The following is a 12086-nucleotide window of genomic DNA, read 5'->3' on the forward strand; positions in this document are numbered from 1 at the left end:
CCGTCCATATCTTGTTGAAAAGGTTTGTTAACCAATCAATACCAATCTTACCCAAACACCTCCACACCTCTATCGGTACCCCATCAGGGCCAACCGCCTTCTTAGGTTTCATCTTCCTCAGTGCAATCTCCACCTCTACTCTCCTAATCCTTCGCACATACTCCATGTTGATTTCTTCATCACTCATAGAGGTATCTCCTATCACAACTCCATTACTTCCATTAAATAATTCATCGAAGTACCCCTTCCACCTGTCCTTGATGCCCTCCTCTTGCACTAGGACCATTTGGTTCTTATCTTTGACACACTTCACCATGCCAATATCCTTCCTTGCCTCTTGTCTTCTCTTTGCCATCTTATAAATGATCCTTTCTCCCTCCTTGGAATCAAGCTTTTCATAAACCTCCTGATATGCCTTTTCTTTTGCTTGGCGAACAGCTGCCTTTGCCTTACTCTTAGCCTCCTTATACGCTGCAAAGGTTTCATCACTCCTACATTTTCCTAAGGCTTGATAGCATTCCCTTTTTTGCTTAATTACTGCTTTCACCTCTTCATTCCACCACGAAGTATCTCTCTGTACCGAAGTTCTTCCCCTTACTTCCCCTAAGACCTCTTTGGCCACTCTTAGGAAACAGTTCTTCATTCGTAACCAAGTCATGTCCGGATCCACCTCTCCATCCCAATCCGCTTCTTCAATTACCTTTTCTGTAAAAACCTTAGCTTTTGCATCCCTTAGGGTCCACCATCTTATCCTTGGTTCTTCTTGTCTAACTTTTTTCTTCGCCTTCTCTTTCAGACGAATAGTCATTACCAATAGCCGGTGTTGGGTGACCACACTCTCCCCTGGGATAACCTTACAGTTTATGCAACTTTGTCTATCTATGCTCCTTGTGAGCAGGAAGTCTATTTGAGTTGCATTTGCTCCATTCCGAAAAGTTATCAAGTGTGAATCCCTCTTCTTAAACCAAGTATTAGCCAAAATTAAATCATATGATTGGGCAAAATCCATAATAGCTTCACCACCGGCGTCCCTCTGCCCATACCCAAAGCCTCCATGGACACTCTCATAGCCATCTCGGCTCGCCCCAACGTGCCCATTTAGATCCCCTCCAATATATAACTTCTCTGAGTGGTGGACACCCTGCACCACCTCGTCTAGGTCCTCCCAAAATTGTCGTTTCTCTTCTGCATCTAAACCCACTTGGGGAGCATAAGACTGTAAATATCAATTCCCTTAAAATTAGACATTGACTAATGGCATTAATATGCTATTATAAATTGTACACAAGAATGATAGATATTCTTGGATTAGAGATTATAACGAGGGAATGGATTTCATATTTCATGAACAAGTCATTGACTATTCTGTTTTATTGTGTTTCATAATCATAAATCTGGAACAAGCATCTCGTTTATTCCGCGGAAGACAAAGCATGGCTAAAATTATGCTTAAAAAAAAATAGAATTCCAGGATCAAGTATTCATTATTTGGAGTCTCTTGTTGATTGTGACAAAATACAATTTTCCCATCCTAGGACACCAACATGGAATACATGACTTCAATTCGGAGTAATAAGGGTAATTGAATTTGGATAAACAAAAACAAAAAAAATACAGTAAGTCGTGTGGGCCATGTTGATTTATAAGAGTCATTTTATTTAATTTTATGATCTGAGTAACCCCATTTGTCCATTAATGTAACCTAAATCGACTATACGAATAATATCAGTTATTTCCCTGACTATTCATCGTTGTAAATTTATTAAAAGTAGATATTAATAAAATTTACATTGATACAATTCAAACTTGATCCCACATGACAATGATTTATTGTATCTATATATAAATCACAAAAGCTAGTCAATGCAAATCAAAATTTGTTAATTGTGTAAAAATGTTAAAGTATGTCAACTAAAAAAATGGAAGAAGTAACTCTTATGAATAGTGTTTGGACAATTATACCCTTTAAAATGTTTGTTTATTTATTTGTTCTTATTAATGTTAATTGTCTCTATTTTTTAACTCTTAAGAATATTGTGTGCACATTTATACCTATCCTATCTTTGAATTTTTTTTGAAATAATTCTTATGAATAGTGTTAAGATGATTATACCCTTTAAAATGTTTATTTACTTCTTTGCTCTCATTAATGTTTATTGTCTCTTTTTTTAGCTTTTAAGAATAGTGTGTGGACATTTATAACCCTTAAAATATTTGTTTACGTATTTCCTCGCATTAATGATACCAACCACTAAAGTTGTGACATAAGGCCAAACCGTAAGAGAACCTCAGACATGGTTGTCACACACTTTAGCCGACCTAGTAAAAAATAAAAAAAAAATAAAGAAAATTAACCTCATTTGGTCATTCGAGTAACACCTATTATTTTATTTTGACTTATAATATAATACTTCCAGTGTAATTATTCTTATATACAAAAATATCTGCATACTCCCGATACAAATATCTCTATTTTAAAGTTAATTTAATATATTAATGCTTGATCACAAAGTCTTATATATGGCTAGTCACATGGTGTCAACCTTACATAATCACATACAAGACAATTAATTAAGTAATAGGGGGTTACATTGATAAGCAAATGAGGTTACCTTAACGTGTATGTAGGTTATTTAAATGAGAACTAGGGTTACTCTCTTAAATAAGTGAAAATACTCGAATGAACAAATGAAGTTACTTATTTCTAAATTACTTGAATTCACTCATATAATAAATTTAGGTTACTTTTATGGACAACATGAGGTTACTCTAATGAAAAATTGAAGTTACTCATACATATAAATGAAGATTACTCTTATAAATTAATGTGGTCACACCGTGTGGCTAGCCACATACAAAACTTCATACTTCATATATATGATATCTAATCATTGTTTTTCACTATCTTATTTCCTTATTAGCTATATAAAATCACCAATTGCAACCTTCTTTGGGAATAAAGGGAATAGTTTTTACATTATTATTTAAAGTTAATTCTTTCCCATTTATTAATTACTTTTAACTTTTATTACTATTTGTTTGTGATTATTAGGTTCTATAGTAAAGTTTCATCATTAATTTTAAATTTTAAATTCTACATTTCTACAACCAACCGATCAATTGAAGAAGAACAAACAAATAACGCAAGTTCGTGGAAGGCGGAACCACTAGGATTAATCTTTTAATTGTTTTGCTTTGAAATTAGCTGATATTGATGTTCACCTACTTCCTAAATTTCTCTTTTTATATATGATTTTCTTCTTTAATCAACTTGCTATGTATATAATGGATATTATTGAATTCAAGGTGAAATTAAATACTTTTATATTGCAATATTTGTACTACAACTTTCTAAATTAATAACGGTTGCAAATCTTGCAATATTAAATAAACGAATAAAATACAATTTTTTAAGGAAAATTTGAAAAATGCCACCGGCTATTGTTGTCATTTTGTACAATACCACCGTAAATTATTACTTTTTTTTTTTTATTGTATTTTACCACCTAGTTTAATCTAAAACACTAAAAACTACCACTATTTTTGCCCGACTCCCCTATACAATGTCACAGTGGGTCCCACTACCAATTGTTCTTCTCTTTTCAATTCCTTGATTCTCACCTATGTTCTTCCTTCTCTTCCTCTTTGTCTAATTTTAATATCAACTTGCAAATCAATTAGGCGTTATTTAGGGTTTTTATTCGCTAATTTGTTCTTCAAGCTAAACAATAATGCGAAATCGAAAGTATAATTGGTTAATTAGGGTAATTAAGGAAGAAGAAAGGTGAAATTCGAAGGAAAATTAGTTAGTGGGACCCACCATGACTCCACCTAATATGTATACGTATTCTATGGCCGAACTGCTCTAGATTATTAAAGAAAAGAAAGATAATAATGTCGATTACAATTAAGCAAATTGGTCTTAAATAATTGTTGTTAGTGAAATGATGAGTAAGCTTAATAATAATGCTGATGATACTTTAAATAGCAAATTGTTCTTAAATAATTATTGTTAACGAGTAGGCTAAATAATGATGATACTTTAATCATATTAGCAAGTGCTAGTGTTACAGTATTTCAACGAAATGATTGAATTAATTAAGGGGTCATATTGTAGTACGGACTAATAGTATTTTACTTCTATTTATGTTGAACCAAGCATGAATCTTTTTGATCAAACTCAAAACTCGTACCATCTTTTCTCATCATTATTTTGCCTAGAAATGGACATTGTAGGCACAACGCTCTCTGTTGCCCAAACTTTGTTTGCAGCCTTGCAATGTTCGGAGGTCAATGAGACCCTCTCACTCTTTGGCTACAAATCTCACCTTGATGATCTTCAACGTACTGTTGAGGTTGTCAAGGCCGTGTTGCTCGATGCGGAATCCAAGCAAGAGCTCTCCCATGAAGCACAAGGTTGGCTTCAAGATCTCAAGGATGCTGTTTATGAAGCAGATGATCTAGTTGATGAGTTTGTCACACTCGCCGAGCAAAAGCAACTCCTAAAGGAGGATGGTGTTAGTCTTTCCAGAAAGGCGTGCCACTTCTTTTCTAATTTCAACCCACGTGGAATTGCATTCAAGATGTCTCGAGGGGTTAAACAGATCAAGAAAAAGTTGGATGCAATTGCTTACGATGATCAATTTCGCTTTAAGCTTGATCACGAGCCTATCAGGAAGAGAAGGCCTGAGACCTGTTCTTATGTGGATGCAACAGATATTATAGGGAGGGAAAATGACTTGGAGAACATCATTGGTATGTTGCTTGATTCTAATGTTCAACAAAATGTGTCGTATCTCACAATTGTGGGAATGGGAGGGTTGGGCAAAACTGCTCTTGCCCAACTTGTGTATGTTGATGAAAGGGTCAAAAGTGTGTTTCCGTTAAGGTTGTGGGCTTGTGTCTCTGATCATGATCAGAATCAACTAGACGTGAAAGAAATTGTTGGTAAGATTTTGGGAGAGAAGAATCATGAGGATTCCACCATGGATCTACTACAACTCAAACTTCGAGAAAAACTAGCAGGCAAAAGATTCTTACTCGTGTTAGATGATGTATGGACTGAGAATCGTACACAATGGAATGAGCTAGCAAAGTTCTTGATTGGAGATCAGAGGGGAAGTTGGATTGTGGCAACTACACGTTCCGAGTCAACGGCAAGAATCATAGGAAATGGCACGATGCACAACCTCCAGGGCTTGTCACATGAGAATTCATGGCGCTTATTTGAAAGATCGGCCTTTGGATCGGAGCAATCAAACCCTCATAATGACTTGGTTAAGATTGGGGGCGAGATTGTTCACAAATGTGCTCAAATACCTCTTGCTATAAAAGTGGCAGGAGGTATTTTGTATGGTCAAGACAAGAGTAAGTGGCTATCGTTTCGGGATATCGCCGGATTGGGCAACATTAGAGAGAGCCACAATGATATCATGCCGGTGTTAAAATTTAGCTACCATCATCTTGAATCTCCGTTAAAGTGTTGCTTTAGTTATTGTGCAGTGTTTCCGAAGAATTATATTATAGACAAGCAGATGTTGATACGCCTTTGGATGGCACAGGGGTATATTGTTCCAATAGACGAAGGTCAAAGCATAGAAGATGCAGGCGAGGAATATATATCTATATTGGTGCGGAGATGTTTTTTCCATAATGTACGATCAAAAAGTAGAAATGGAGAAATAGAGTCATTTATGATACATGATCTCATGCACGATGTTGCTCAAAGTGTCATAGGGAAGGAGCTTTGTACAATGAAAACGGCTAGTGGCAACCTAGATAAAAAGGTTCGTCATCTGTCTCTCGCTAGAAGCTCATTTGCAAAATACTCCTTTGGTAAGACTCATATTCGCTCATATTTTTATGCTGGCCACTGGCGTCAAGATGCTGATATGGACAGAGTCACACTAGAAGCAATCGTTACAAACTGCAGATGCTTAAGGACATTGGACCTAGCTAGGTCTATGATTAAGAGTTTACCAAACTCTATTGGAGGGCTATTACATTTGAGGTACGTAGATCTCTCATTTAATAAAGATTTGGAAATGCTGTCCAAGTCTGTAGCGAAATTATATAATCTGAAAACCTTGCTACTAAAAGGGTGTAATAAACTAAAAGAGTTGCCAAAAGATTTGAGTAGCTTGGTTAAGCTTGAGACGTTGGATTTAGATGGTTGCTCTAGTCTATCTTTTATGCCTAAAGGCATAGATAAGCTGAGTTGCCTTCGCACTTTGAATAAGTTTATTGTGGGTGGAGATGGGAGTTGTTCAAGTTGGAAGCAATGGTTTGATAGACTAGAATACCTAACGGCTCTTAACAATTTGAAGGGTCATCTTGAAATCGACATTAGGTGGCCTAATAATGCTACAAGTGTTCAAGAGAGCAATATAAGGGGAGGATTATACTTGAGGCACAAGGAACATCTCAATCGCATCAAAGTTGATTTCAAACTCGATGAATGTATTGGAAGAATAAATAACGATGTAGAAAGAAGATTGATGGAGGAGTTGCAGCCACATTCTAATCTAACAGAGTTAGTTGTGCGAGGATATCATGGTGCAAGGATGCCTAGTTGGGTAACCCTTCTACCAAATCTTGTAAATCTTTGTCTTATCAATTGCGGGGAACTGGACTACCTACCATGTTTGGGAAACTTGAGTAATCTAAGAGTCCTAACACTTTCAAAGTTAGACAAATTGGAGCACATTAATATTGAAGAAGATAACACACTACTCTTTCCATCCCTTGAACGCTTTGAGCTAAAGAATTTGCAAAAGTTGAAAGGGTGGATGAGAAGGGTAGAGGCAGGAGATCAACTCCTTGTTGATAGCAGCACCAGTGGGATACTTTTTCCTCAATTGAAGTCATTAAGAATAGAACGATGCCCGCTTTTGACATGTACTCCATGGTGTCCTAAATTGGAAAGATTGCATTTAGTCGCATTCAACAATAGACTCCAAATAATGAATACCGAAAGGGGTGAGATCGAGAATGCTTGTAATTCTCCATCATGTTCATTTTGTTGTGATCTTAGAAATTCGAGGAGTATTTCAATTCCCATATTGAAGGAGGTTGACATTGACGATGTGGCGTGGCTAAATTCACTACCCATGGAGGTTTTTAGGTGTCTCGAATTTATGACCATAAAAAAGAGCAAGGTAGAGACTTTGGAAGTAGTTGAGGAGGTGTTTCGTAGTTGCTCATCTTCATTGCGTTCCTTGTATATTATAGGTTGCTCCAAACTAAGGAGTATTTCTGGAGGAATTGAACATCTCACTGCTTTGGAGATGTTAGACATATACTACACCCATAATTTGAGTCTTTTAGAAGACGGAGAAGATGGCACGCCATGGAAATCCCTCTATCATTCGCTAACCTACATACAACTGATTGATCTCCCACAACTACAAAGGTTGCCAAATTGGATGCAGTTCTTGAAAGCCCTTCGAACCTTGTCTATAGTAAGCTGCAATCAGCTAGAATCAATGCCGAATTGGATGCCAAAACTCACTTCTCTCAGGAACCTTAAGATTTCGTATTGCTCCACACAGCTAGAGAGAAGATGCCAAAATCCAACCGGAGAAGACTGGCTTAACATTCAACACATCTCCTCCAAGGAAATCACCTCCAATAATGCTTCCTTTTTATTCTTACCACTAGATTTATGAGATGCCTTTTTATGTATGTAAATTTTTTGTAGAATAATTTCTATTATGCTCTTTTAACATTATTTATAGAATTCTTTGTGCCCATGTTGAACTTGGTAAACATTTTCAAGTGAATTACTGCACGAGAAGCAACACTTTGGTATTATTAATTGAAAAGTTAATTTGACCATTCCAGTTACCACATTTTTTTTTAATTCAAGTCTAATACTCTAATGTTTGTCTTTTGTAGCGAAATAAAACATTTGGATATCATGTTATGTTATACCATAATAACTACATAAGTTAAAGTGGGCAATAATAAATTAGAGTTGAAAGCAAACATAAGTAGTAACATGCAGTGGCGGATCCAGGATTTTGGGGGAGGGGTAGCACAACCGAAAACGTACACTATGACACTAAGTTCAAAATGCGCTAAGGCAAATTAGTTAATATAAAAGGGAATTAAAAAAAGTACATATTAATGTAAGCAATTACATTACATAAGTTAATATATCGAATCGCCAAATTGATAGATCGCATCTACTTTCGGTATTTGTTGAGAGAGTGCACGAAGAGGAAAGGAAGAGCAAAGAGCAACAACAATAAAGAATACTAGTTTCATGCTAGCCATATTTTCTTGCTACTTTTTTTTGGGTTGTGTTGTGATTAAAAAAGTGAGGGGAAGAGTATGTATTTATAGGATCTAAGGTTAGAAAAATCGATGTCTTAGTCGGTTATTTAATTCGGTTAAGGGTAAGTCTTAGAAGATTAGGTTTTACTAACTTGCAACAGAAGAAAAGAAATTAAAGTTATTGCTATTGCATTAGGATTAAAGTTTCCTAAATTAACGAGTTGTGCTAAATTCTAAAATTATAAGTAATTAAATTTCATTAAAAAAAAATATTTGTTTTATTATAGATCTTCTCTTAGGATTTCTAATCATGTATTGAAATCATGGTAATCATATTACCTTTTTTTTTTTAAAAAAAAACAATTTCAAATCATATCCTAATGTACTTAGATAATCATTACAATTTAAAAGTCAAAATAATAGGGCCTTAGATAAACGTTTTACAATTTATTAAAAGCCTTTTTTTTTTGAAACAATTTAAAACCATCCTTAATTAATTAAAATGTACATTAAACAATAAAATTAACACAATTAAATTTACTATGCGAACGATTTTCATAAAAATTGTTGAATTGTAAATTAATTCCCTATTTACGTAGGTTTAAAAACTTATTCCTACAATATTGTCCACGTAGGATTGGAAAAAGGTTTTTTTATTTTTTATTTTTATTTTTAACAAAGAATCGCTAACGGTGATAGCGGTTCTATACTTGTTATAAAACCGCTAACGCCGTTAGCGGTTCTTATATTAAGTTTTAACTTGTGAAGTTTTCTTATACAAGAACATAATACAAGAACCGCTAACGACATTAGCGGTTTTATAAGTATAGAACCGCTATCACCGTTAGCGGTTCTTTGCAAAAAAAAAAAAAAAAAAAAAAAAAAAAAAAAAAAAAAAAACAAACCTAAGTGGACAATATTGTGGGAATAAGTTTTTAAACCGACGCAAAAAGACCCAATTATTTTGACTTTTAAATTGTAATGATTATCTATTCTCTTCGTATTTTCATAAGTGAAATGTTTAATTTATGTTTTGCACTTATGTTTATACAAAACTTTGACTAATGATATCCTTAAATTTTATTAATTAAAATTATAACAATTAAAATACTAATAAACTACGAGTATTTATTAAATAATTTATTATGCATAAATCACAAACATTAATCAAAGTAGTTGGATTAGGTGAGCGGTGTAAAAGTCAAAACGTTTTAATTTTTTTTTTTAAAAAAATACACAGGGAGTATCATACATTCATAACAATAGCAAATGTACAAAAAAGTTATTTTAAAATACTTTACAAATTGCTTGAAATTGTAAATTACAAACCACGACAAATTATGTGTGAATCAAATCACTTTTAGCTTCTCATACGCATTTTTAAGACTGTAAATATCAATTCCCTTAAAATTAGACATTGACTAATGGCATTAATATGCTATTATAAATTGTACACAAGAATGATAGATATTCTTGGATTAGAGATTATAACGAGGGAATGGATTTCATATTTCATGAACAAGTCATTGACTATTCTGTTTTATTGTGTTTCATAATCATAAATCTGGAACAAGCATCTCGTTTATTCCGCGGAAGACAAAGCATGGCTAAAATTATGCTTAAAAAAAAATAGAATTCCAGGATCAAGTATTCATTATTTGGAGTCTCTTGTTGATTGTGACAAAATACAATTTTCCCATCCTAGGACACCAACATGGAATACATGACTTCAATTCGGAGTAATAAGGGTAATTGAATTTGGATAAACAAAAACAAAAAAAATACAGTAAGTCGTGTGGGCCATGTTGATTTATAAGAGTCATTTTATTTAATTTTATGATCTGAGTAACCCCATTTGTCCATTAATGTAACCTAAATCGACTATACGAATAATATCAGTTATTTCCCTGACTATTCATCGTTGTAAATTTATTAAAAGTAGATATTAATAAAATTTACATTGATACAATTCAAACTTGATCCCACATGACAATGATTTATTGTATCTATATATAAATCACAAAAGCTAGTCAATGCAAATCAAAATTTGTTAATTGTGTAAAAATGTTAAAGTATGTCAACTAAAAAAATGGAAGAAGTAACTCTTATGAATAGTGTTTGGACAATTATACCCTTTAAAATGTTTGTTTATTTATTTGTTCTTATTAATGTTAATTGTCTCTATTTTTTAACTCTTAAGAATATTGTGTGCACATTTATACCTATCCTATCTTTGAATTTTTTTTGAAATAATTCTTATGAATAGTGTTAAGATGATTATACCCTTTAAAATGTTTATTTACTTCTTTGCTCTCATTAATGTTTATTGTCTCTTTTTTTAGCTTTTAAGAATAGTGTGTGGACATTTATAACCCTTAAAATATTTGTTTACGTATTTCCTCGCATTAATGCTACCAACCACTAAAGTTGTGACATAAGGCCAAACCGTAAGAGAACCTCAGACATGGTTGTCACACACTTTAGCCGACCTAGTAAAAAATAAAAAAAAAATAAAGAAAATTAACCTCATTTGGTCATTCGAGTAACACCTATTATTTTATTTTGACTTATAATATAATACTTCCAGTGTAATTATTCTTATATACAAAAATATCTGCATACTCCCGATACAAATATCTCTATTTTAAAGTTAATTTAATATATTAATGCTTGATCACAAAGTCTTATATATGGCTAGTCACATGGTGTCAACCTTACATAATCACATACAAGACAATTAATTAAGTAATAGGGGGTTACATTGATAAGCAAATGAGGTTACCTTAACGTGTATGTAGGTTATTTAAATGAGAACTAGGGTTACTCTCTTAAATAAGTGAAAATACTCGAATGAACAAATGAAGTTACTTATTTCTAAATTACTTGAATTCACTCATATAATAAATTTAGGTTACTTTTATGGACAACATGAGGTTACTCTAATGAAAAATTGAAGTTACTCATACATATAAATGAAGATTACTCTTATAAATTAATGTGGTCACACCGTGTGGCTAGCCACATACAAAACTTCATACTTCATATATATGATATCTAATCATTGTTTTTCACTATCTTATTTCCTTATTAGCTATATAAAATCACCAATTGCAACCTTCTTTGGGAATAAAGGGAATAGTTTTTACATTATTATTTAAAGTTAATTCTTTCCCATTTATTAATTACTTTTAACTTTTATTACTATTTGTTTGTGATTATTAGGTTCTATAGTAAAGTTTCATCATTAATTTTAAATTTTAAATTCTACATTTCTACAACCAACCGATCAATTGAAGAAGAACAAACAAATAACGCAAGTTCGTGGAAGGCGGAACCACTAGGATTAATCTTTTAATTGTTTTGCTTTGAAATTAGCTGATATTGATGTTCACCTACTTCCTAAATTTCTCTTTTTATATATGATTTTCTTCTTTAATCAACTTGCTATGTATATAATGGATATTATTGAATTCAAGGTGAAATTAAATACTTTTATATTGCAATATTTGTACTACAACTTTCTAAATTAATAACGGTTGCAAATCTTGCAATATTAAATAAACGAATAAAATACAATTTTTTAAGGAAAATTTGAAAAATGCCACCGGCTATTGTTGTCATTTTGTACAATACCACCGTAAATTATTACTTTTTTTTTTTTATTGTATTTTACCACCTAGTTTAATCTAAAACACTAAAAACTACCACTATTTTTGCCCGACTCCCCTATACAATGTCACAGTGGGTCCCACTACCAATTGTTCTTCTCTTTTCAATTCCTTGATTCTCACCTATGTTCTTCCTTCTCT

The 12086-nt window shown here is 33.0% G+C and overlaps 1 protein-coding gene across 1 annotated transcript; it reads left to right on the forward strand.

Annotated features, from left to right (window-relative positions):
• The first annotated feature begins 4223 nt into the window (after positions 1–4223).
• On the forward strand, positions 4224–7667 carry LOC145633166 (putative disease resistance protein RGA1). Its single transcript, XM_081685445.1, has one exon. It carries the CDS (start codon positions 4224–4226, stop codon positions 7665–7667), a length of 3444 nt encoding a protein of 1147 aa, XP_081541571.1.
• Positions 7668–12086: the final 4419 nt, after the last annotated feature.

This window comes from Chenopodium album, chromosome 5 (assembly GCF_948465745.1).
Source record: "Chenopodium album chromosome 5, dcCheAlbu1.1, whole genome shotgun sequence".
In the NCBI taxonomy this organism is placed as follows: Eukaryota; Viridiplantae; Streptophyta; class Magnoliopsida; order Caryophyllales; family Amaranthaceae; genus Chenopodium; species Chenopodium album.